The following is a 27,913-nucleotide window of genomic DNA, read 5'->3' as shown; positions in this document are numbered from 1 at the left end:
GCTAGACTGGGTCTGCGTAGGTGGTGAGGGAACCAGGAGGAGGGAAAAACATACTTGACCTCATCCTGACCAACCTGCCCACCACAGATGCACTTATCCATGACAGCATCGGTAGGACTGACCACCGCACAGCCCTTGTGGAGATGAAGTCCCGCCTTCATATCGAGAATACCCTGCATCGTGTTGTGTGGCACTACCATTGTGCTAAATGGGAAAGATTTCAAACAGATCTAGCAGCTCAAGACTGGCCATCCATGGAGCACTGTGGGCCATCAGCAGCAACAGAACTGTACTCGACCACAACCTGTAACCTCATGGTCCAGCATATCCCCCACTCTACCATTACTATCAAACCGGGAGATCAACCCTGGTTCAATGAAGAGTGCAGGAGGGCCTGCCAGGGGCAGAACCAAGCGTACCGAAAAATGAGGTGTCAAGCTGGTAAAGCTTGAGCACAGAACTACTTGCGTGCCAAACAGCATAAGAAGCAAATGATAGAGCTAAGCGATTCCACAACTAACAGATCAGATCTAAGCTCTGCAGTCCTGCTACATTCAGTTGAGAATGGTGGTGGACAATTAAAACTCACTGGAGGAGGAGGCTCCACAAATATCCCCATCCTCATTGGTGGAGGAGCCCAGCACATCAGTGCAAAAGATGAGGCTGATGCGTTCGCAACAATCTTCAGCCAGAAGTGCCGAGTGGATGATCCATCTTGGCCTCCTCCAGAGGTCCCCAGCATTACAGATGCCAGTCTACAGCCAACTCGATTCACTCCATGTGATATCAAGAAACAGCTGAAGGAACTGGATACTGCAAAGGCAATGGGCCCTGACAATATTCCGGCAATAGTACTGAAGACTTGTGCTCCAGAACTTGTCATGCCCCTAGCCAAGCTGTTCCAGTACAGCTAGAACATTGGCATCTACCCAGCTATGTGGAAAATTGCCCAGGTATGTCCTGTACCCAAAAAGCAGGACAAATCCAACCCAGAAAATTACCGTACCATCAGCCTACTCTCGATCATCAGTAAAATGATGGAAGGGGTCAACAACAGTGCTATCAAGCGACACTTGCTTAGCAATAACCTGCTCATTGACGCTTAGTTTGGGTTCTGCCAGGGTCACTCCTGACTTCATTACAGCCTTGGTTCAAACATGGACAAAAGAGTTGAACTGCAGAGGTGATGTAGCAGTGAGTGCCCTTGACATAAAGGCAGTATTTGACCAAGTATGGCATCAAGGAGCCTTAGCAAAACTGGAGTCAATGGGAATTAGGGGGCAAACTCTCCGCTGGTTGGAGTCATACCTAGCACAAAGGAAGATGGTTGTGGTTGTTGCAGGTCAGTCATCTCAGCTCCAGGACATCACTGGAGGAGTTTCTCAGGGCGGTGTCCTAGGCCCAACCACCTTCAGCTGCTTCATCAATGACCTTCCTTCCATCATAAGGTCAGAAGTGCAGATGTTTGCTGATGATTGCACAATGTTCAGCACCATTTGTGACTCCTCAAATACTGAAGCAGTCCATGCCCAAATGCAGCAAGACCTGAACAATATCCAGGCTTGGACTGACAAATGGCAAGTAAAATTTGTTTCACACAAGTGCCAGGCAATGATGAGCTGCAACACGAGAGAATCTAACTATCGCCTCTTGATGTTCAATCGCATTATCATCAACATCCTGGAGGTTACCATTGACCAGAAACTGACTAGCATATAAATACTGGGGTTACAAGAGCAGGTCAGAGGCTAGGAATCCTGCAACAAGTAACTCATCACCTGGCTCCCCAAAGCCTGTCCACAAGACACAAGCCTGGAGTGTGATGGAATACTCCCCACTTGCCTGGATGAGCGCAGCCCCAATGACACTCAAGAAGCTTGATACCATCCAGGACAAAGCAGCCCGTTTGATTGGCACCCCATCCACAAACATTCACTCCCTCCATCACTGATGAATAGTGGCAGAAGTGATTACCAGCTACAAGATGCACTGCAGGAATTCACCAACCCTCCTTAGACAGCACATTCCAAACCCACACCCATCACCATCTAGAAGGACAAGGGCAGCAGCCACATGGGAATTCCACCGCTTGGAAATCCTCCTCCAAGCCACTCACCATCCTGACTTGGAAATATATCACCATTCCATCATGTCGCTAGGTCAACATCCTGGAACTCCCTCCCTAGAAGCACTGTAGGTGTAGCTAGACCACAGGGACTGCAGTGGTTGAAGAAGGCAGCTCACCACCACCTTCTCAAGGGCAATTAGGGATGGGCAATAAATGCTGACCTAGCCAGCAATGCCCACATCCCATAAATTAATTTAAAAAAGGTTATTTTGAGGATTTCTTACATAAACTTGATTTGTTCCCTTTCTAAATGAATTCTAAATTGTGATGTTCAAAATGAAAAAAGGATTGGATAGGATAGATGCAGAGAAATTATTTCCTCTGATGCAGTAATTAACATCGAGGGGAATAATGTTAAATTAAAACTGGGCCATTCATAAGTGGAAGCAGGATATGCTTTTTCCACACAAAGTGGTAGTGGTAATCTCAAACTCTCTCCTGCAAAAGGCTGTGAATCCTGGGAGAATTGGAGCTTTTAAGGCTGAGGTCGATGGATTTTTTTTTAGGTTATAGTGTTGAGGGTAATTAGAGGTGAAGTACAGATCAGCCATGACCTAATTGAATGGCGGAGCAGGCTCGAGGGGCTCCTGTGCATAATTTGTTTAAACCACCAGCTATATCTCAGCAGTTCAGATGCATTTCATTTGCATGATTTGTTTGCTTATCAGAATTGGTGTCATCTCACTGCCATGCCAGAGTTACTTCAGTCAATGTCTTGAATATAGTTAAAAATCAAATTACATAAACCCAGAAACAGGCCATTTGGTGCAACTGATCAATGTTGGTGTTTATGTTTCACACAAGTTTCCTTCCACTCTATTTCATCTTACCCCAATTGCATACCCTTCTATTCCTTTTTCCCTTGGGTGCTGACCTAGCTGATCCTTAATGCTATGCAAATTATCTAATCACTCCATGTGGCAACAAACTCCACATTCTGACCCCTCTCTGGGTAAAGACTTTTCTCCTGAACTCCTCATTGGATTTATGGTGATTAATTTACATAATGACCCTAGTTTTGGACAGCCCCATCTCCTATCCCACAAGAAATATCTTGTTTATGCCCTATCAAACCCCTTCACAATTTTATATATCTGTAACAGGTTACTTATCAGCTTCTCTGTGTTAATAATTTATCAGCTCTTCTAGAAATGTGACTCATTGGTACCACAAATATAAAATATATTTTGGAATCCGCTGGCATCAATAATTGCTAGGGCCATCTCCCATCCCTAATAAGAGATCTGTTTATTACATTGTAGCATGTATAATGCTTTTATAAAAAATGTTAGTAGTTAGAAATTGACTACTTAGTAGGTTGATAGGCTTGTCGTGATAGGTGGCAAGACAGTGGAAAATGAGTAACGGTCAACAGGCACACAAAGTGGAGAGGAGAAGTAACTGTCACTTTCATGCAGAAACCTGTACCTATATGTTGAGAATATTGGTTTGAGGTCTACAGAGATGCAGATGCTCTTTCAAGCCAGATCTTAAAGGATCACGTTTTTTACCTCGTGCGTGTGGCCTTATCTTTGTAACGGGTGAATTACATTGGCAAATTCATATCAGCGTGGGCTCAGTATTATCACAGTTGGATGTTGCACATATCAACTATGAAAGACAGCCCTTTGAAGTACTGAAGAAGGGCCTGTATACTTGGAGATGGCATCATACTACTTCAAGTTTATAAAGACTCAGTTTTGGATTAATCTATTGCTACCTTTTTATCTTCATGCATGAAAGATGAGCTTCAGAACAAAATTAACGGCTGTGCCTCTGTAATGCTTAGTGCCCAGCTCATGAAATGTGGAGCATGAAATCATGTTGCTTTGAGAATTATTTAAGTGCCAGAATTCATTGGTGTTTTGTAAAAATCCTTTGAAGATTCCAAAATGAATAAAGGGAGAGAAACTAAATTACAATTTAAATGCTTTATTCAGAGACTGGTGTGAAGAACAAGAGTCCGCAGTTTCATAATGCTAATTATTTTTTATTATATTGCAATTTAAAGGAAAATGTAACATTTGAAGGCTATTAAATATATATCTGCAAAAATATCTATAAATCTATAGGATTGGATAAGAGCCTATGATGACTCCAGCATCCTTTTCCTCAGATTGGCTTTCTTTCAGATGCCTGAGGGTAATTTTCTGCCATATTTTGTCTTTGGGTGACGTTCTCTGCCATCAAAAACCTTTCCAACAATCCTTTTAAAAATTCACTTAACCAGAGTACTCATTATGCAACATACCTCTCAGTCATTAGATAAATGTAAAAATTTATACATGACTAGTGAAGACCAAAAGAAACTGTATTCTTTGGTCCTGTTTTCACTTTCTATCAATTAACTCAATGATCTGGTAGTAAAAATCCCTATGAAAACTTTACCAGACACATGATAAAGACATGAAAAATAGGTTCCCCCTGAGCCTGCTGTGGCATTCAAGTAAGTTTGTGTGTGTCACCTCAACTCTGCTTCCTACTCCATCCCCATGTCCCTTGATTCCCTTAATATCAAAAATCTATTGATCCCAGTCTTGAATATATTCAACCACTGAGCTCTGGGGTAGAAGAATTCCAAAGATTAACGATCTTCTGAGTGAAGAAGTTTCTCCTCAGCTCAGTCATATATGGCTGATCCCTTACCCTGAGATTACAATGCCTAATGTTAGACTCTGCAGCCAGGGGAGACAGTCTCTCAGCATCTATGCTCTCAGGCCCTCTAAGGATTTTTTATGCCTCATAAGGTCACTTCTCATTCTTACAAATTCAAGAGAATATAGGCCCATTCTCCTCGATCCCTTCTCAAAGGGCAGCACTGTTTGGCTGTTTAATATCCCGCTCTGGTCGTTTTCAATTCTTTAAATATTTCTGTCTCCCCACTCACCCTTTCCCAGCACAAGTTGCTTTGAGTGCATTTATTCTATCCAGGTATCTATTGAGTTTCAAAGAATGGGCAAAACCCTCTTACTCATAATATAACAACTAATTTACTTTGCTACTGGAATAAAATTAAGAAAGGGTTTTACAAAAAATTCAAATGTCACCAGCAGTGCACTGCATTAATTCCTGATCAAAGTGCTGTAACTCCAACCGGCACCATGTCATCACTGAAGCCAGGCCAGATAGTCAGTGATTACTCAAGACATTGAAATCTGAGACATTTTTAAGTTTGGTGTTTCTCCAGTTATTGCTGTGCATAATAACTTTTGGGCCTGGTGTCTTGTACCCAGGAAGCTGTAGTTACGAGGTGCTTTCAGAAGAGGATGTTTCTTCTCCACAGGGTTTTCAAGGAGCACCATCCAAAGTCGAGACTTTAAGCTTCCACACATGGTGTGAGGTCACCAGTAGCTCCACAAATTAGGCCCTAGGCTAAAATTGCATCAAGTCCATAATCCCCAGTTTGATCTAAGAAACCCATATTATGTTGTGAATCATCTCTCACACACACTTGTGAGAAATATTTGGAAATTGGATATCCCTGCTGATCATTTCTATAGGCAGTAGGTGGCACAGATCACCAATGATGTAGACAATTTGTTAATCATATTTTATTAATCCATTGTTTTATTGCTAGATCCATAGAGCTACCAGAATTTAATTTCAGAAGAGAGAAAAATAAAGTGGCAAACAAGCTGGTCTTCTGTTTTTAATCACTAACTTTAAAAGGTCACTATGTAGTTTGTGCTAGCAGAGATGAAGGAACACATAGCTAGTAGCATTGCACATGAGGGCCATTAATTATCCAAACCGTAAGATAGGCTCACCGTCTGTTTTGATGAGAGAAGGAACAAGTTGCAATCAATGAGAAGAAAGCACTGTACCAGCTTGTAGACTTTGAGGTTGCATGTTATTCATAGTAGATTCTTCCAACAGTTTTATCACAACAACTCCCGAGTTTTCCATTTCTTATAAAAGGAACATTGAGTTATTGGCACATATTCCAATTATCAGAATGGTGTATTAACTGTTTGATTGAGTGAAGGTATTGGGCACTTGAACACAGATAAGGAGATACTTATTGAAACTGGTGTGGTTGATTTAGGAGATCTATGTTTGTAACGTTTCACTCTGTAAATAAGTGTAAAACTGAGTAAAAACTGGCTTTCTGGATTAGAACATGGTATGAATGAGTCCCAGAAGACACCCCTCTATCCTGTATTTCAAATGGGAATGAAAGCAATCTGAAAATAAAACTAATGCTAGCAGCAGGGGATCTTTGCAGCTATTATTATGGATTAGCATAACATTCTTCCAGCTCCATAAACATTAGATGTAACTTTTAGCAAAATGAAAAAGGCAGAATATATTCGGGTTGTTCAGTCAGATGTAATTAATGCAGGGATCACAGTATGCCATAGCCTCTGGACAGAGAATAATGCAGGGAGCAAACTTTGAAACTTTTGATATTCATATTGGATTCAGAAAATTGTTATTGAATTGCTTTATAATGTCAGTAAATACAAGCAATCTTGATCTATATTCTGTCTGCATTTGGGCTGCCAACCCTCCCCAATTGTGCTGGCATCTCCAGTAATTAAAAATAAATTTCCTGGACACTGCTCCTAGCAACTTGGAAGAAAAATCAATGGGAGATTAATTTGGTGTATTTTTAAGTTTTCTTTATAGATTGCTGCAACACAGAAGAAGCCATTTCAACCCATTATGCCTGTGCTGGCTCTGTGATTGAGCTAATTAGAGATGTGCAATAAATGCTGGCCTCGCCAGCGACACCCACATCCCATGAACGATTAATCCAATTAATCTGACTCCACTGCTCTTTGCCTGTATTCCTGAGTATTTTTCCCTCAGTCTATTTAAGTGATTTAATTTTGAAAGTTAGCATTGAATCAGCTCCGGCTGCCCTTTCAGGCAGTGCATTCCAGATTATCATAATTATCTATGTAAGAAAAATTCTCCTCATCTCATCCCCATGCCACTCTGGTTCTTTTGCCAATTACCTTAAATCTGCCCCCTCTGGTTACTGACCTTACTGCCACTGGAAATAGTTTCTCCTTACTGCACAGTCCTTTGGCGATGAAATCCTATCGTCACATTGAGGATATTGTCCACCATGTTGTGTGGCGCTACCGCCGTGCTAAATGGAATAGATTTTGAACAGATCGAGCAACTCGAAACTGGGCATCCATGAGGTGCTGTGGGCCATCAGCAGCAGCAGAGCTGTATCCAACTACAATTTGTAACCTCATGGCCTGGCATATCCCTCACTGTACCATTATCATCAAATTGGAAGATCAACCCTTGTTCAATGAAGCGTGCAGCAGGGCATGCCAGGAGCAGCACCAGGCATACCTAAAAATGAGGTGACGTTTCAGAGCTGGAAGCGATAGAGCTAAGTGATCCCACAACCAATGGATTAGATAACTCTGCAGTTCTGCCACATCCAGTCATGGATGGTAATGGACAATTTTTAAAAAGTAACCAGAGGAGGAGGCTCCACAAATATCCCCATCCTTAACACTGGGGGAGCCCAGCACATCAGTGGAAAAAGACAAGGCTGAAGCATTTGCAACCATCTTCCGCCTGAGGTCCTCAGCATCAAGATGCCAGCCGTCAGCTAATTCGATTCACTCCATGTGATAACAAGATAGAGCTGAAGGCATTGGATACTGCAAAAGCTATGGGCCCTGACAACATTCCGGCAATAGTACTGAAGACTTGTGCTCCAGAACTGGCTGTGCCCTGAGCCAAGCTGTTCCAGTACAGCTACAACTCTGGCATCTACCTTACAATCTGGAGAATTGCCCAGGTATGTCCTGTCCATAAAAAGCAGGACAAATCCAACCAGGCCAACTACCACTCCATCAGTCTACTCCTGATGACCAGAAAAGTGATGAAAGGTGTTGTCAACAGTGCTATCAAGCAGCACTTGCTTAGCACTAACCTGCTCACTGATGCTCAGTTTGAGTTCTGCCAGAGCTACTCAGCTCCTGACCTCATTACAGCCTTGGTCCAAACATGGACAAAAGAGCTGAACTCCGGAAGTGAGGTGAGAGTGACAGTACTTGACATCAAGGCAGCATTTGACCGAGTGTGGCATCAAGAAGCCGCAGCAAAGCTGGAGTCAATATGAATCTGGCTGGCTGGTGTCATCTCTAGCTCAAAGGAAGATGGTTGTGGTTGTTGGAGGTCAGTCATTCCTGTCCCAGGACATTGCAGCAAGAGTTCCTTAGGGTCTTGCCCTAAGCCCAACCACCTTCAGCTGCTTCATCAATGACCTTCCCTCCATCTTAAGGACAGAAGTGCAGATGTTTTGCTGATAATTGCACCATGTTCAGCACCATTTGTAATTCCTCAGATATTGAAGAAGTCCATGTATATATGTAGAAAGACCTGGATAACATTCAGGCTTGGACTGATAAGTGGCAAGTAATGTTCATGCTACACAAGTGCCAGGTAATGACTATTTCCAACAAGAGTAAATCTCACCATCTCCCCTTGACATTCAATGGCATTACCACCGCTGAATCCCCCTCTGTCAGCACCCTGGGGGGGGTTACCATTGACCAGAAACTGAACGACACCAGCCATATACATTTTTCGGCTACAAGACCACGTTAGAGATTGGGCATTCTGTGATGAGTAATTCACCTTTTGACTCCCCAAAGCTGGTCTACCACCTGCAAGGCACAATCCAGGAGCATGATGGAATTCTCTGCACTTGCCTGGAAGAGTACCACTCCAACTACACTCAAGAAACTAGACAAAATGCAGGACAAAGCAGCCCACTTGATTGGCACCTCATCCACCACCAACGCACAGTGGCAGCAGTGTATACCATCTACAAGATGCAGTGCAACAACTCACCAAAGCTCCTTCCATTGCACCTTCCAAACCCATGATAACAAACATCCCTAAGGACAAAGGCAGCAGATGTCTGGGAACGTCACCAACTGCAGATTCCTCTCTGAGCCAAACACCATCCTGACTTGGAACTATATCACCATTCCTTCACTGTCGCCGGGTCAAATTCCTGGAACTCCCTTCCTAACAGCACTGTGCGGGTATCTACACCTTATGGACTGCAGCAGTTCAAGAAGGTCACCACCACCACCTCAAATAAAATTAGGGATGGTTAACAAATGCTAGCTTAGTCAACGATGCCTACATCCTATGAAAAAAATTAAAGAAAAATTACCCTATCAAAACCCAACATGATTTTGAATGCCTTTAGCAAATCTCTCCTTAACCATCTCTGCTCTTTGGAGAACAATCCCAACTTCTCTAGTCCCGCTATGTAATTGAAGCCCCTCATCTCTGGTGCCATTCTAGTAAATCTCTTCTGCATCATCTTTAACGTCTTGACATCCTTCCTAAAAGTTTGGTACCCAGAATTGGACACACTACTCCAGCTGGAGCTTAACCAGTGATTTATTTAGCGCAATGCTTATAAAGCCAAGGATCCCATATGCGTAACATCCTTCTCAGCTTGTCCTGCCAACATCAAAGATTTGTGTGTGTACAGCTGTCGATAATTGTGTCTGCTTCCTGGTGTTTCTTTCCTCTTCCTGCACCATCCCAATCTGCCTGTAATTTCTTTGTGGCATTTAGTCTCTCCCCCATTACCAACCTGGGAGTTATTGTGAATGTTGTAGGAAATGGGAGGGATGGGGAATGTTGAAGGAACAAGCAGAGCAGAGGTAAAACTAGAGTGAGAAAGTGAACAGAAATGAGTGAGAAGAAGCAGGAAGAGAAGTGAACAAGATGAAGGCATTGAGAGGAGGGAGTTAAAGTAAGGGTGAAGGAAAGCAACTTTATATTGGCAGCCCTGCGGCACAGGGAGTTGACTGGCACTGTTTAAAAACCTCTGGAAATAAAACAAGCTGGCACCACTTACTTGTGCTACTGCCTTCTCAGGGCAACTAGGGATTGACAATAAATGTCAGGTATGCCAATTGATGCCCAGTTCTAGGGATTGACAATAAATGTCAGATACACCAAGTGATGCCCAGTTCTAGGGATTGGCAATAAATGTCAGATACACCAAGTGATGCCCAGTTCCCAAGAGTTAATATATTATGAAAAGGATTGTGATGGGGAGGTAGAGAGAGGGAGACTATTAATAGACGGTTAGAATGCCAGATTCTTTGAGGATGCAGTGGTTCCACTGGAGAGAAGGCAAATACCTATGAAATGTGAAGACCATTGCGCAAAACCTTGATTACGCAAGCATCCAAGGTAATGTTCAAGGCAAATTGGCTGGAAGCCAAAGCAAGCCGTTACATCAGTTGTGATCAATTCAGCTTTAGGAAGGGATGTGGAGCTAGAGACATTATAGCAGTGATGAGTATTAAATAAAAGAAGCAAAGAATAACAGCAAAAAATGTACACCTACTTTGTAGATTATGAAAATATTTCCACCAGATGAACTGGCAAAAGCTGTTGAAAATATTGAAGGTGATCAGAGTTGACTGGAGAGATAAAAGAACGATTGCAGCTCTGTACATGGGACAGGCTGCGATAATCAGGACTGTATTTGATGAAACTGAACCTGGTGTAATTGGGCATGGGGTGAGACGAAGCTCTCTTCTATCGCCGTTCCTCTTTAACATCTATGTGGAAGCCATGATAAAAGAAGCACTTGATGAAGTCAAAGTAGGAGGTCAGTTGGTCAAGGCGGTGAGATTTGCAGATGAGCAGGCCCTTGTGTATAACACAGCAAAAGATCCACAGATACTAGTGGATAGAAACAATGAAGTGATGAAGACTCTCGAAATGAAAATTAATGTAAAAAAGACAATTTATGAAGATCGGAAGCAATAATGGTGGGCACGTAGAAGTCAGGATAAATGGCCAACAGTTGGAACGGGTATCACAGTTTAAGTATCTTGTCAGAAGATGGTTATTGCCATAAAGAGATCAGAGCAAGAATAGCAATTGCAAAAAATATATTCACCAAACATGGAGAATTGCTCAGCAGAAGAATGAAATCTTAAGAAAAGAATAATCAAGACTGTGATTTGGAGTGTCTTGTTGAACCGGGGCTGAAACCTGGACCCTGAGAAAGCGGGCAGCCAAAGATTAGAAAATTGTGAAATGTGGTCCTGGAGAAGGATGGGAGCGGGTTTGTTGGAGAGAAAATAGGAGCAATGAAGAACTCTTAAGGATGGTGGAGGAGGAAAGATCGTTAATGAATATCATCAAAAAAAGCCATCGAAGTTGGATTGACTATATTCAAAGGCATTGAGAACTTGCTGAAGGAGGCGATTGAGGAAGATTAGTGGGATGTAGGCCAGAGGGAGGAAGAGACCGACGATGTTAGACAGCTTGAGATTGAAAATGGGAGGCTCCTACAGGCAAGTGAAGAGGAAAACACAAGACTGAGTGGAGAAATGAGCAGAGATCTACCCTTAGGCAGATCACTATTGCTACCACTTTTGCTGTAAAGTACTTTGGGGCATCCTAAGATTACAAAAGGTGCTTTATAATTACAAGTATCGCTTTCGGGTGTCTCTAAATACTTTATAGTAATGAATTACATGTGAAGTATAGCCTCTGTTATAATGTAGGAAACGCAGCAGCCAAAGTGTGCATGACAAGCTCCCACATGCAGCAGTGTAATAATGACCAGATAATCTGATTTACTGATGTTGGTTGAGGGTCAAATATTGGCCAAGACATAGGGAAATAGTGTCATAGGATCTTTTAGATCTGCTTGAGAGGGCAGACAGGCCTCAGTGAGTGCACTGCTCAAGTATCTGGAGTGGGGCTTGAACCCACAACTTTCTGGCTCAGAGGCAAGAGCACTGCCACTGAGCCATGGCTAATGCAGATAATGCATTAGGTTGTGAGCTGTCACCAGAGTCTGACCTGTGGGACATTTCTTTTTCTTTGACAATTGCTTGTAGCTAGATTCTGTTCTTATGCCACACAGCCTAAGATAAGAAGAAAGCTAAGTACTAGAATCGTTGTAGAGTGGAATTGTTATTGTTAACAGAGGCATAGCACACATTTGTGAGGCTACTAAATGCAGCCTGAAGTCTGAACAGCAGGAGCATCATAATATTACGTGGTTCACTTGAATCAGGAACTATGATTCTAATGGTGGCTTGAGTCATGAATGTGTTGAAAGGAAATCTCTTCACAAGTTATTTGCTGCAGTTTTGCATTGATTCATATAGAACAATTGATGGCTGCTGTCACCTCTAACATTTATTCATTGTTAATTTAAATATATATTGAATATTCTGATGCCCTTTGTTGGAGGATCTCACAAACTTGACATGCTGTGGCTGATTAGAGCATAAATTGGAGTGCCTGGAATAGTAATACATTGTGTATAGGACAATTCAAGCACAGCAGTGGGGGGTGGCAGTTGGGGAGTGTGGTTTCAAATTGAAATATTGCAGTGGCTTCGAGACATCAATCAACTCCGGGACTTGTCGTGTTCTGTGACCTTGTGAAAACTAGGCGTAGGATTGTACGCTTTTTTATCCTCCTGTGATAGCTAGTGGTGCTTTCTCTTCTCTTTGGGTGGAGCATGGAGGCAATGTCTGTCACTGTTCATGAATGAGATTTGATATTTCCAACCAAGCTTAAAGCAAGCCAGAATAGCAGTCAGCGTACGCTACCTGGTTACAGCTACATCCCATCCCGAGACTTAAATGCCATTGACAGTGTTGTTATTTTATAACTCCTTGTCTGAATATGCACAGATTAGGTGCCAGGAATATATGTAATTGAGACAATTTGATATTTTTCCAGCTGTAAAGTTAGAGTCTGATGTTATTAAGCTACACAAAATTTTGAGATCTTAAATCTTCTGTGTGAGTCTTGAGATATAAGATGGAAAGTCTGTCTTTAGAAGTTTCTTCCTTCCCCTCTTACCTGTTGCATCCAGACATACCGATGGGTCACTTCCTGTAACGCTGCTCTGGAAAGGCTATTGGGAAACGGACGTGCATTGCTCAGTATTGCACTCTGCATCATTGATGTGCTGGTCTAAGACTAGAACTAGGGGACACAGTTTAAAAATAAGGAGTCTCCCATTAAGACAGAGATCAGAAGAATTTTTTTCTGTCAAAGAGACATTAGTCTGTGGAATTTGTTTACCCAGAGAGCGGTGGAGGCAGGGTCTTTGAATGTTTTTAAGACTGTATTAAAGAGATTATTGATTGACAAAGGAGTCAAAGGGTATAGGGGGTAGATAGGAAAGTAGAGTTAAGGCCACAGTCAGATCAGCCATGATCTTACGGAATGATGGAGCAGGCTCGAGGGGCCAAATGGACTACTGCTCCTAATTCATATGTTCACATGGTCTGTTTCTTCTCTCCTTTCCCCATCCCATTAGGGGGGGAAGAACTTTTCATAGTACATTCCCAATGTGGCAAAGCTTGAGATTGGGATCTTGATGTATTTGTATTTATATCATTTTTGTACTTTTGGCCAGCAAGTGTTATTCTGCATATCCAGAAAACCCAAACTGTAATATAAGAAGTCTTAATTGCATTAATTATGTGGTAGGAGAAAATAAGAGGGTTTACCTGCAGTGCAGGTGATTGCCACAGACCCACTACATGCCATTCTGTGGCACCCGCGGTTAGTGTTTTGCAATTGCGCAGTTTATCTACAATGTGTTAAGCCTATGCACTAACTCTGAAAAGGCTTTTCTGAAGCAATCATGATGCAAACCTCTTTCTTGCCATCAGATATTGCATGCCCATTGTAACTAAAGCAGTAGAACATTGTGTAAGTGTCATTCTCATTGCAAGTTCAGGTACAGTGTCTTAAATTCAGCTATCTGAAAACTAGAATTGTCCGAAAACTGGACATTTTTATAAGCTGCCATGCATTAAGTTTAATTGTTATTAAATCAGTCAAAAACTTGGCTAGGTGTTGCACTGGTGAGGTGGCGCACCATCCTAGCTAGACGCTTCATGGGCTAGTCTTTTCCCATGCTTCGATTGTTCAAGCACCCTTGACCCTACCTGACCTGGCTTGGCCCAATCCATCTGACCCATAATTTGAATCCAGCACAGCTGGTAAGTCAGCCTTACTTACCTTTTTATTTTAATTTTTTCAAAATGTTATTTCTTCACAATTATGTACTCTTTTTAAAAACTTTAATAAAAAGAAACTTATTCACTTGATTTCGTGTGCCTCCTATTCATTGAATTAAGGTTGCAATTTTTTTCTCTCTGAAAACAGGGAAGATCTGAAATCTGGCACTGACTCAGTCCCAAGGTTGTCAGTTTAGAGAGACAGTACCTGTAATAATATCAGTAGAAATGTATTGTGGGCAATTCAAAACCGGGACCCATAAATGCAAGTTAGTTACCAATAAATCCAATAAGGAATTCAGGAGAAACCTCTTTATCCAGAGAGTGATAAGACCGTGAAACTTGCTACCGATGCATTCAAGGGGAAGCCTAGATAAGTACACAATTGAGAAAGGAATCGAAAGATATGTTGATAGGGAGAGAAGTAGTTAGATGGGAGAATGGTCATATATAGCTTCCAACACCAGCATAGACCAGTTAAGCTGAATGCTTCTTTCTGTATTGTAAAATTTTATGCAATTTATATATAAAGCCATTGACATCAATCCCAGTGCTGTGCTGATAGTGTAAGAGTAAATTACCATAACTTTCTTGCCCCTTCTGGGATTCTTCCTAGATCGTACTGGAGAATAGTAGTCGAGAAGACAAGCATGAGTGTCCGTTTGGTAGAAGTAGCATCGAGCTCACCAGGATGCTTTGCGAAATCCTTAAAGTGGGAGAACTTCGTAAGTTTTTAACTTGCCATTTTAAGTGCAATCACATAGTTTGTTAAAATAAGGAGCCTCTGTTAGTACCAATTCTGTTTGTTTCCTTCAAACATTTTAAAAATAAGCTTAAACTACTTTTTGTTGCCGATTTCCTTCAATTTAGTTTTTTTGGTGGGGGGAGGTGGGCGTGGTTTGAACGTAAGACTTTGGCCCATTCTTGCTCTTCTGTGCCCTGGATCACTAATGTTGGAGAGGATGGTGTGATGATTGGTTCCAAGCTTCTGCCAGTGCTACTGCTTGGTGATGCATATATCAAAGAGCAACTTCTCCAGCTACTTGTTCTTGCAGAAGCATCTGGTCTGTGCTTGGCACCTTTCAAAATGACACCCCTAGAAACACTGCTTAAAGAACATAAGAACTAGGAGCAAGAGTAGGCAATTCAGCCCCTTGAGCCTGCCCTGTCATTCGATACGATCATGGCTGATTTCATTTCGGCCTCAACTCCAATTTTCCACCCTCTCCCCATAACCTTTCAACCCGTTACTAACAAAAAATCTGTCTATATCCTCAAATTTATTCAGCATCCTGGCATCCACTGCACTCTGAGGTAGTGAATTCCACAGATTCACGACCCTTTGAGAAAAATAATTCCTCCTCATCTCTGATTTAAATCTACCACCCCTTAGCCTATAACTATGGCCTCTTGTTTTAGAATGCCCCACAAGGGGAAACATCCACTCCATGTCAACTTTGTCTATCCCCATTAGTATCTTTTATACCTCAATTAGATCTCCTCTCATCCTTCTAAACTCTAGCAAGTATAGGCTTAATCTGCTTAATCTCTCCTCATAAGACAAGCCCCGCATCTCTGGAATCAATCTAGTGAACATCCTCTGAACTGCCTCCAATGCAACTACATCCTGCCTCAAGTAAGGGGACCAAAACTGTGCACAGTACTCCAGGTGCAGTCTCACCTATGCCTTGTACAGTTACAACGACACTTCCCTATTTTTATACTCTATTCCTTTAGCAATAAATGCCAAAATTCCATTTGCCTTCCTTATTATCTGCTGCACCTGCATACTAGCTTTCAGCGATTCATGCACAAGGACACCCAGATCCCTTTGCACTGAAGCATTCTGAAGTTTCTCTCCATTTAAATAATAAGTTGCCTTTTTATTGTTCCAACCAAAATAGATAACCTCACATTTACCCACGTTAAACTCCATCTGCCAAATTTTGGCCCATTCACCTAACCTGTCCATATCCATTTGTAAATTTCTTATTTCTTCATTGCAACTTACTTTCCCACCTATTTTGGTGTTATCTGCAAATTTAGCTATAGTACCTTCTATCCCTGAATCCAAGTCTTTAATATAGATTGTAAATAGTTGGGGTCCAAGGACCGAACCCTGTGGCACCCCACTAGTTACAGCTTGCCATCCAGAAAAAGACCCATTTATCCTGACTGTCCCTTTTCTGTTGGTTAGCCAATCCTCTATCCAAGCTAATATATTACCCCTAACTCCATGTGATCTTATCTTGTGTATTAATCTTTTGTGCGGCACCTTATCAAAGGCCTTCTGGAAGTCCAGAAATACTACATCTGCAGGATCCCCGTTATCCACTTTGCTTGTCACATCTTCAAAGAACCCTAGCAAATTAGTCAAACACGATTTACTCTTCATAAAAGCATGCTGGCTCTGATGGATTGCATTTTGACTTTCCAAATGCCCCTTTACTACTTCCTTAATAATGGATTCCAACATGTTCCCAACGACAGACGTTAAACTAACTGGTCTATAGTTTCCTACCCACCCCCCAACCCCCCCCACCTCGCCTTTTTGAATAAGGGCGTTATATTAGCATTTTTCCAATCCACTGGAACCTTTCCAGAATCCAGGGAATTTTGGAATATTATAACCAATGCATCCACTATCTCCGCTGCCACTTCTTTTAAGACTCTGGGATGTAGGCCATCGGGTTCTGGGGACTCGTCACCCTTTAATCCCACTTGTTTGCACAGTACCTATTCTCTAGTGATGGAACTCACATCCCATAGCTGCAGTGTGCATTTAGCCGCATGTGTGCACACCCTTACATATATATATATATATATATATACATAAATATATATACACATTGCTGGCGATAAGTGTATGTCAACCTCCATTCCTTCAGTGAACTACAAAGCACACCGTGAGGCAGCTGTTCTGCTAGGAATGATGGCTAAACAGAAGAATTGCATGTCTTCAGAATGATTGAAATATGTTTATTACTGTCGCCGCCCCAACCCCTTCCTAGTACTGTTTAATCGCACTGATACTGTCCGACTCCTCCAAAAACCTGACTCAACTATTCTGAGACAAACCAAGGATTTTATATTTGAAAAAAATTGACAAATATATGTTTCATCTGGCCTAATGCTTTGAGCATCTCTAGAGTGTAAACTGGTAGTTAAATTGTTAGTTGCTCAGTTTACTCAATGTATTCACTCCTTCAGTGAGTTAAAATTTCACAGTAGATGGAGGAAAGGGCCTAGGGTTTGTTTTATCTGGTGGTAACCATTACTTCCATTTAAATAAGATTTTTGTAAATCTAATTCAGACTTACTGGTGATTGGTAAGCAGTGTCTCTTGGCAACTTAAAGTGTAGCTCTGAATGACTAAGAAGGTTTTGGAGATGTTAACAAATTGCATTCATTTAACACCTTTAGGCTACTAAAATATCCCAAGCATTCCTGCTTCATAGGAATGTTCTCTAGTAAAATTTGATACTGAGTAGATATTGCAATAGTTGACCAAAACTTTAGCAAAAGGAGCACCTTAAAGGAAGAAAGACAGGTAGCGATTCGGAGAGGTTTAGGGAAAAAATTCCAGAGCTCAAGGCTAAGGCAACTGAAAACGTGGCCACCAATAGTGAAGCAATGAAAATTGAGAATGGGCAAGAGACCAGAATTGCTAACGCTAACAGAGGACAGCCTGCATTTCTCTTGTAAATAGAATGATGAGTTAGTGTTCCATGCCAGTTTATTTTAATACTGTACCAAATGCCATTAATATACAAAGCACAGAAAGCGTTAATAGTAAGATTTGTGATTAAGAACAGCCCATGTAAACACACAGAAGTCTGTTTTATTATGGAGTGAGATGTACCAGAAGTGCATGATATTGTAAGATTAAAATAAGTGTGATGCATTGGAGAAAGATACAGAATCAGTTGAAGAGAGAGAGAAGGGCAGGGGGACTACTTCTGGATTGTTACAGGGCTTTGGGGATCAACTAGGGCAATAGGATTAATTTTGGAATGGTATAACACTATCGGGAGAGATTAGGGCAGTGGGATTAATTTTGGAATGGTATAACACTATGGGGAAAGAGTAGGACAGTGGGATTAATTTTGGAATAGGTACAGTACTATGGGGAGAGAGTAGGACAGTGGGATTAATTTTGGAATGGTATAGTACTATGGAGAGAGAGAGTAGGACAGTGGGATTAATTTTGGAATGGTATAGGGCAATGGGGATAGATAGGGCAGTGGGATTAGTATTGGATTGCTCTAGTAAAGAGCCAGCCCAGATGTGTTGGGCCAAACACCAGCCTCCTGTACTGTAAACTTCTAGAGTTCCATGTCTGCATTATCCAAGGGAATGAACACCAGACCCATCTGATTGTCAGACACATGGGAAGTATTCTCAGATTTATTATGGTGCAAAGGCATTGGCATTGTGTTCCAGGGTAAATTACCAATTTGTCATCTCCAGTTGGGACTGTCAGGCATTTGATGGATAGCGCTTGTGTCGTCACACGTCTTGTCCAAAATCACTAACTAGCTGACAGATTCTGTGTAATGGAACAGTATAAGATGAGTTGGTTCAATTCAAAGTGCCAGTGGGATGATTTGGAAGATGTTAAATTATTATTTTGTTATAAATAAATTTATAGATTGCGAAACTTTGCAGACCTAGCCTGGCGCTTTTTGCAATTACCCTGGCAATGACATTAGACTGAACAAAGTACTTGGGAGAGCTCAGGTATTTGATTATTGTTTGAAAAATAAAGAGAAAAGTCATGTCCTAATCATCTTGCTAATAATTAAAAGCAAATTAAATATTGTAATACCTTCACATTCTATTCAATATGTACTCGTCAGTCTGCTGAGGTACATGGGGGAAATGAGATCAAATATAGACAAAAGGTAAGGCAGGGTTAGAGGCTGGAGGTATTTTGGCCATGGTGACAGATGTAATTTTAAAGTCATACATTCTGTTGTTCTTGAGTGTTAGCCTCTGATTCAGCAGGTTATGGGTTCAAGCCCAGCTCCAGAGATTTGAGTATAATGTAGGCTGACACTCCATTGCAGTTGAGCTGCACTATTGGAGGTGCCATCTTTCAGCTTAAAAAGTCAAACCAAGACCCCATCTGCCCCCTCAGGTGGGATGCAAAATATTCATGGACACTACTTGGAAGAAGAGCCGAGGCATTCTCCTTGACGTCCTGGCCAATATTTATCTCTTAACCAACCACAAGAGATTATTTGGTCATTACCCTGTTGCTGTTAGTAGGACATCGCTGTGAACAAAAGAGTTAACTACATCACAAAAGTGACTACACTTCCAAAGTGCTTCAATTGCTGTAAAGTGCTTTAGGAGGTCCTGTAGTTGTGGAAGACACTGTATAAATATGGATTCTTTCATTAGAAGCAACTGATGTGTCCTTAATTCTGCAAGATGGCTTTTGTACTTCCCCCAAAGACTGTTATTGGAGAGAGTCAATACAAGTATTGTTAAGCCATGTAGTAAATTTGGATGTTATGAGTAGGTGACATTTATTACAGAATCTAAAGTGTTTTGAAAAAAAATCGTTGGTGAAAATGAAAAGACCCAGAGGGAATAGAGTTTTAATTGGAACCTGTATGTGGCTGAAGATTGAGGTGATCGTGCTAAAGTGATTAAACAGTATAGACTAACCACTGGCAGTCCTGCACATTCCTATCAAATGACAAACTTGGTGTAATGTGGGAATATATCTAAAAGTACTGGGAGGTGTATTTGTCAGGGGTTCATGGTTAATTTATTTGCCTTTCAGTCAAAGGCTTACCATGCCTTTGCAAAGAGCATTTATTCCTTTTGCTGAGGTTTTAAACAAGCAATTTGAAAGTGTTCTCCAAGTCCAGAGGGATGTATAAAAGTGCTGCGTAGGTGCAGAGGCGTTGCACAAGAAGCTTATTCTGCCAAAATGAAAAATGGACCATTTGACAGCTTTTAGGAATATGTGCTAGTCTGAATATACAGCAGCTACAGACATCCTCAGTAGCAGTGAACAATGACCATTCTTCACAAGTTGGAACAGCACTAACCGAAATTTGCTATTAGGTTGCCGAGAGCTTTGATAAGGCTCAGATTGGCAACAAAGCTGATCACACATTGTTTTACCCTTCTGTCCAAGATCTTAGGCTTTGATTCAAGCTCCCACCCCGACAGGGAGCAAGGGCTGGCTTTAAAATATCAGGATCGACCAAACAGAGCCTATGCTCACCCCTTCAAATTTAAAAGTGCAGCAATCAGACTTTTAATGTAGCTCTGGAGAAAAGCAGGCAGAGCCCTAACTTGCATACAATTTTTCCTTAGTTCTGGTGAAGAGTCATATGGACTCGAAACATTAACTGTATTCCTCTCCGCAGATATTGTCAGACCTGCTGAGTTTTTCCAGGTATTTTTATTTTTGTTTTTGTTTTGGATTTCCAGCATCCGCAGTTTTTTGCTTTTATCTTTGCATACCAAAGACACTGTTATCGGATTCCGGCAGCTGATCCAAGGTGGGAGCTGCTGCCTCCCAGGGTTAATGGCTCTTTTAGCACTCCTTGAGGACCAAGAGGAGCCGATGTGCTCCTTTGGCATCCTCAGCCTCTTGACCATCAGCCTCCTCTTCCCCCACCCCCCCACTCCCAGCCCTCCTGATTGCCAACCTCCCCCACCAGCCCTCCAGCCTCCCCCCACACCCCCAGCACTCCAGATCCACTCCACCCCTCCCGTCCCTCCAGCCTTCCCGACCACCAGCCAACCTCCAGCCTCCCCCCTCGCCCTCCCAATCACCAGCTCTCATTTCCCCAATCCTGGCTGCTGGCTAGCCTGTCAATTTAGCTGACTACTGTCCAGGAAGCAACTCTATAATACTACATAAAAGTACTTAGAATTTACAGCATAGAAGCAAACTTTTTGGCCCAGCTGATTTGTGCTGGTGCATAAGCACCAATAAGCCTTCTCCCTCTCTTCATTATCTAACCTTATCTGAATATCCTTCTATTCCTCTCTCCCTTGTGTACATCTTTAGTTTCCCTTTAAATGCTTTAGTGCCATTTGTCTCATCGATCCCATCTGATAGTAAGTTCCACTCTCTGGGTGAAGAAGTTTCTCCTGAATCCTTTATTGGATCGATTAGTGATCTGCTTATACTTATGGCACCTAGTTTTGGACTCCCCTTAAGTGGAAACATCTTCTCTACGTCTACCCTATCAAACCTCTTCATAATTTAAACACCTCTTCAAAGGTTAAAGTTCTTTCAGCCCTCAGCCTTTGCTTTTCTAGAGAAAAAAGCTCCAGCCTATTCAGTCTTGCCTGATAGTTATAAATCCTTAATTCTGAGATGAGATTTTATTTGCATGTTCCCCAATGTCTTGATATCCTTTTTTGTAATAAAGTGACCAAAACTATGCACAGTACTCTAAATGTGATTTAACCAAAGCTTTATTATAAATTCAATATAATTTCCCTGCTTTTCAATTCTATTCCTCCAGAAATGAACACTAGTGTTTTGTCTGAACTTTTATGACATTGTTGACCTGGTTCTCTACTTTTAATGATTTCTGAATGTATACCCTTATTTTCCAAAGATTGGTCTTTGGCCCATTCAACTCCAAATCCTTTAATTTTATCTTCATCCTGCTGCTAACTTTCAGTTATTTGCCCAGTTTTCTATTTCAAATATGGTTGGGGGCTTCAATCAGTGATGTCATAGAGGGCACAACAAGTACCCAATCTCGGTTTGTGAGTTCAGTCACGCCCCCAAAGTGAGGGGAGCACTGACGGAGAACCATTGTAGGGAATAATCCAGGTTGCAGTGAATGTTGTTGGTAGGATTCAATTGAGGAAAAGAGAGAAACAAAAAATACTGCCCTCACCAAAATGCAGTTTCTTATTAGTTTTCTATATAATGTAAGTACATAGCCTGATTTATTCATAAAATCTGCCATTGCCATTGCTTTTTGCACCAGTGATAGATGTGAAAAAAAGGAACAGGACTGATGGATCACTAGTCTTTAAATTGAAAGGAAGTATCAATTACTTTTGCTAAAGCTTGTGCTTATCAAGTCTAAGGAAGGCTAAAAACAAAAACAAAAAAACTGCGGATGCTGGAAATCCAAAACAAAAACAGAATTACCTGGAAAAACTCAGCAGGTCTGGCAGCATCGGCGGAGAAGAAAAGAGTTGACGTTTCGAGTCCTCATGACCCTTCGACAGAACTTGAGTTCGAGTCCAAGAAAGAGTTGAAATATAAGCTGGTTTAAGGTGTGTGTGTGGGGAGGCGGAGAGATAGAGAGAGAGAGGTGGAGGGGGGGGGTGTGGTTGTAGGGACAAACAAGCAGTGATAGAAGCAGATCATCAAAAGATGTCAACGACAATAGTACAATAGAACACATAGGTGTTAAAGTTAAAGTTGGTGATATTATCTAAACGAATGTGCTAATTAAGAATGGATGGTAGGGCACTCAAGGTATAGCTCTAGTGGGGGTATTTTTTTTTAAATAATGGAAATAGGTGGGAAAAGGAAAATCTTTATAATTTATTGGAAAAAAAAGGAAGGGGGAAACAGAAAGGGGGTGGGGATGGGGGAGGGAGCTCACGACCTAAAGTTGTTGAATTCAACATTCAGTCCGGAAGGCTGTAAAGTGCCTAGTCGGAAGATGAGGTGTTGTTCCTCCAGTTTGCGTTGGGCTTCACTGGAACAATGCAGCAAGCCAAGGACAGACATGTGGGCAAGAGAGCAGGGTGGAGTGTTAAAATGGCAAGCGACAGGGAGGTTTGGGTCATTCTTGCGGACAGACCGCAGGTGTTCTGCAAAGCGGTCGCCCAGTTTACGTTTGGTCTCTCCAATGTAGAGGAGACCACATTGGGAGCAACGAATGCAGTAGACTAAGTTGGGGGAAATGCAAGTGAAGTGCTGCTTCACTTGAAAGGAGTGTTTGGGTCCTTGGACGGTGAGGAGAGAGGAAGTGAAGGGGCAGGTGTTGCATGTGTAAGGAAGGCTGTGTTGGAGAGTGGAACCTATTTCCCAATCTTTTATGATCTGGTTCCAGCATCAAGCACTCCTAGGCCAAGTGTGATACAGCCAGCTTCCTCTATTCTTTCCTAGTGTTAAGAGAGAACTTTTATCTACTGCAGTGTGAATCTTTTCAATTCTGTACCCCGGTGCCTTCCCCGAAAGAAATTAATGAAAGAAGGAAGAGCTTGCATTTATATAATGTCTTCCCATGTCGTCAAGACATCCTGAAGTGCTGCACAAATATTACTTTCATTTTGAAGTGTAGTCACAAATGATATGTTGACTAATTTGTTCACAGCAATATTCCACAATCGGCAAATTAAATGGAGATCGGAACCCATAAAAAGACAGTGGGATCAGTGCAGGCAAGTTACACGGACCATTTTAGTTGTCTGTTTTGCCGCCTTTTTGCTTGGTGGGCAAGGTTATAATTGGCCTTGTGTATCGAGTCACTGGGTTATTTGAATTTCAGTCTCGTTTCGAAGCAAGTTCAATTTAAAGCAAAATTTTAAAGTATAAGGAAAAAAATCTATTGCCTTGAATGGTTCACCTATACTGTGAGCAGTACTTAATTACTTCCTTGACAAGATTGTGATGAGTGCCTTTGAGCTATATGCCTCATTGCGAAAGTCTTTCAGAAACTGTTAGTTTTATGTTATGAATTGATTTTGTGACAGTGAGGTTAGGCTGCCTATGTGCTTGATGTATGAGATTGGTCTTGTTAAACAAATTGAAATCTTGCTGCTAAAGCATCACTTTGAAATATAAAATAATGGTTTGCTTTGTCAAGATTTTGTTCTTCATATGTTCCTTCAGCACAGCAGGATATCATCTGGAAAATCATTTCCAACAATTGATCACAATGTACCGAGGAATATTTGAGTTGGGGAGAGTTCATGATTGTTAGTTTTAACTTTTACGTTATATAGACCTTAAAGAGATTTAAGGACACTGGTGCTTCATTATTGATTCTGTAGATAATGCTGCACTGTATGGGTTTAAAATTGATTAATCGCTATTTCCTTTAAAACAGAGAGAAGGGACAAGTGATAAATGTTGCCTGTTGTTAGAATGGATACTTGCATTTGTGTGATTCCCAGGCACATTAACACATCTCAACTATTCAGTGAATCATTTTTGAATTGCAGTGACTGTTTTTTAGGCAAATGTGGTAGCCATTCTGCACCACCAATGTCTCAGAAGTAGCTATAAAGAAATAACTTGCCTATTCATATAGCACCTTTCATGTCCTTAGGACATCTCAAAGTGCTTTATAGCCAATTAAATACTTCTCCAGCATTGTTACTGTTGTAATGTATGGTGCACAGCAAGCTCTCTCAAAGGGCAATGAGAAAATGGCCTGATAATCCCATTTTGTGATGTTGTTTGAGAAATAAATGTTGACTGGGATGACAGAATAACCCCCCTCGCCTTTTCTTCTCGAAGTGTCATGTAATCTTTTACATTCATCTGAGAGGTCTAAAAGACAGTATATCTGACAGTGCAGCACTCCCTCAAATACTGCACTAAAATGTCAGCCTAGATTATGTGCTCGAGTCTCTGAAGTGGGATGTGAATCCACAACCTTCTGACTCAGATGAGAATGCTACAATGACTGATACCATATGTAGCTGCATAGATTTACCAACACATTTATGCTCTTTGTTTTAAAATGCTTGACTACTGATTGAGCTGAAGTTTAGTTTTTAAAACTCGACTTTAAAAAAAGTACTACATTAGGTGCTCCAGTCCTGGAATACAACTTGAACCCAGGATAATATTTATCCCTCAACCAACACCATTAAAACATAATCTGATCATGTATCTTATTGCTGTTTGTAGGACCTTGCTGTGCACAACCTGGCTGCTGTATTTCCTAAATTATAGCAATGACTACACTTCAAAGGTACTTAACTGGCTGTCAGGTGCTTTGGGACATCATGAGGATGTGAAACGAGCTATATAAATACAAGTTATTTCTTTTATCAACTGAACCAAGGCAACATTTAATATTAATTAAATAAATAAAAATCCCCTATTTGCTGCTGCATATAAAATGTGTTTATCACAGAATCTCACAGTGCAGAAGAGGCCCTTCGGCCCATCGAGTCTGCATAGAGTCTGTTACTATTGTATCATACATGGAGCACTTCTGTATTTGTTCGAATGACTGGATCCCTTATTGATGGCCATTACATGTACAGGGTTAGGCCCCAAACCACAGGGAATCTACATTATAATCTCAATGATAGTCACCTCCAGGGCTTGGTAGGAATATGCTTCATTCTGAAAGCCCTTAGTATGTATTGCAGTCTTGTAATGATCAAAATTACTTATTTATTATGTCCAAGGAAAACTAGTTGGAATCATATAAACATATTGACAAAAATCACAGAACTCCACCTTCTAAAAATGGACTATGATTTATTCAGCCACCATTACTCCCTGGCCCTGGATAGAACAAAGGGCCATTTTTAAAAAAGTAATTGTGAAGCTGTTGTGAAAAAGATGTTCCAGATCTCAGTGAATGTTGCGAGTAATGTGAAGGACTTCATCGTCCCAGACAAGCTGTGCCCGTAGATCAGTACTATATAATTAGTTAATAAATACATCTGGAAGAATGAGTTTCAGTGGGCTAAATGGTCTTTTGTTTATCTGACTTTTCTTACATTACCACTCAGCACAGGCCTGTATATGTTTAGTTGAGGATGCAATGTTTAAGAATGTATATATTATTACCTGATACCTATTATTTGAAGTGTCTGTGTGTGTAAAAGATGTTATGTTTTCTGTCTTCTTTCCCCTCCCCTCACTCCTTTTCAACCCCCTCCCTTTGCTTACCTTTGATCCCCCCAATTCCCTTTGATCCTCTCCCCTCGCTTTCCTTTGACCTTCTCCCCTCGCTTTCCTTTGACCCTCTTCCCTCACTTTCCTTTGACCCTCTCCCCTCGCTTCCCTCCAACTCGCGTCCCCTCGCTTCGCTCCGACCTCCGTCCCCTCTTCTGTCCTCTCACCTACTCCTTCTTTCCCCCCCCACTACCTTTCTCCCCCAATGTCCAATTCTTGCATACCCTTACAGCCAGTGATACCTGCAACGAATTTCACCCCATGTTTTTTACCCACGACCGATCATTCGAGGAGTTTTTCTGCATCTGCATCCAGCTATTAAATAAGACGTGGAAGGAAATGAGAGCAACATCTGAGGATTTCAACAAGGTCAGTGCTGATGCTCTGTGTTGCTGAGCTGTGATAGAAATGGTTTCTGGTTTAAATCCCTAAAGTGAAAGATAATCTACTGGTACACATTGTTAAATGCCAGCATAAACTTTGAGTAAACCAAGTCCTGACATTGCTAACATATGGTGAATTTCTTTTATAGCTGCATAAAGAAACAGTACCAATGCCAGCTTCCTTTTGAATTTCATGAAGAACTTGAAATAACCATTCTGTCAAATGTTGGTGTGATATTGCTACAATGTGTGACTGCTTTTGATATTTTGCTCTACTTCAGCAACAGTTAACTTTTCAGCAATTTCCTTTTTAAACTGAACCTTCAGCTCAACATGTTGTGTACAAGTCCACAGAGATTTGTGAACATAACCCTCAGACGCTTCATCCCAATCCTGCCAGCTTTTGTGTGCGTAGAAACCTGTTTTAATGCAAGGCTGATATCAGGTGACCTTACTAACCATTATTCAAGCTGGTTAGAACTGGTACATAAGCTATATAGCTATACAGACTACAGTCCATTATGTTCCTGTTGTGTCAGTAGCCCGGGCACGGTGCATTTGCCAAGCAGCAGTCAGTTTTACTGGTTGTCTACTCCACAAGGTTTGCAGTGAAGCATCAAGTAGACAAAAAAATACATTCAGAATTAAATTAAGCTTTTAATAGATTAAAGTAAAAAAAAACCCACCTCATTCTTGGGGACAGGAAAAGTAAGCTGGTGACCTTCTGAGTGTTTTCTCACTGTGATTACTCTGCTGAAGGTGGTTTGAACATACTGGGTAATACTGCAGCTGATAATATCTAATGCATAAACTGAAAAATTAAATTCAAGGGAAACAGGAATAAAACTCTCCAATAGCTGGAGTCACACTTAGCACAAGGGAAGATTGATTTTATTTATTCATGGGATGTTTTGTCTTTGGCAAGATCAGCATTTCTTGGCCCATCCCTAATTGCCCTTGGGAAGGTGGTAGTGAGCCACCTTGTTGAAATGCTGCTTTTCATGTGATGTGTAGGTACACCCACAGTGCTGTTAGGGCAGGAGTTCCTTGATTTTTACACAGCAACAGTGTAGGAGCGGAAATATGATTCCAAGTCAGGATTTTGTGTGATTTGAAGGGGAACTTGCAGATGGTGATGTTCCCATGCACCTGCTGCTCTTGTTCTACTTAGTGGTGGAAATCTCATATTTGCAAGGTGCTGACACAGGAGTCTTGGCAAGCTGCTGAGTGTATCTTGTGGATGATACACAATGCTGTCATTGTGTGCTGGAGGAAGTCAGTGTTTAAGGTGGTGGATGGGGTGCAGATCACATGGCCTGTTTTATCCTGGATGATATGGGTGTTTTTGGTGCCGCAGTCTAATGCAGGCAGGCAGAGTTGCAAATGGTGCTGAACCCATTGTCCATTCATCAGTGAACATCTCCACTTCTGACCTTATGATAGAGAGAAGGTCATATCTGAAGTTGATTGGGCCTGGGACACTAACCTGAGGAATTCCTGCAGTCAT

At 41.5% G+C, this 27,913-nt stretch overlaps 1 protein-coding gene across 5 annotated transcripts in view; it reads left to right on the top strand.

The window, feature by feature from the left end:
• The window catches only part of elmo1 (engulfment and cell motility 1 (ced-12 homolog, C. elegans)), a 277,120-nt gene that overhangs the window by 148,979 nt on the left and 100,228 nt on the right, over positions 1-27,913 (top strand). For all 5 annotated transcript variants that reach the window (XM_041184319.1, XM_041184321.1, XM_041184320.1 and 2 more), the window contains exons 15-16: positions 14,765-14,873; positions 26,256-26,392. In XM_041184319.1, the coding sequence (XP_041040253.1) occupies positions 14,765-14,873; positions 26,256-26,392 (246 nt within the window). The remainder of the gene's footprint in view (positions 1-14,764; positions 14,874-26,255; positions 26,393-27,913) is intronic.

The sequence above is a fragment of the Carcharodon carcharias genome, chromosome 3 (genome assembly GCF_017639515.1).
Source record: "Carcharodon carcharias isolate sCarCar2 chromosome 3, sCarCar2.pri, whole genome shotgun sequence".
Taxonomy (NCBI): Eukaryota; Metazoa; Chordata; class Chondrichthyes; order Lamniformes; family Lamnidae; genus Carcharodon; species Carcharodon carcharias.
The sequence above is the reverse complement of the archived record's forward strand: the minus strand, read 5'-3'. Positions and strand labels throughout refer to the sequence as shown.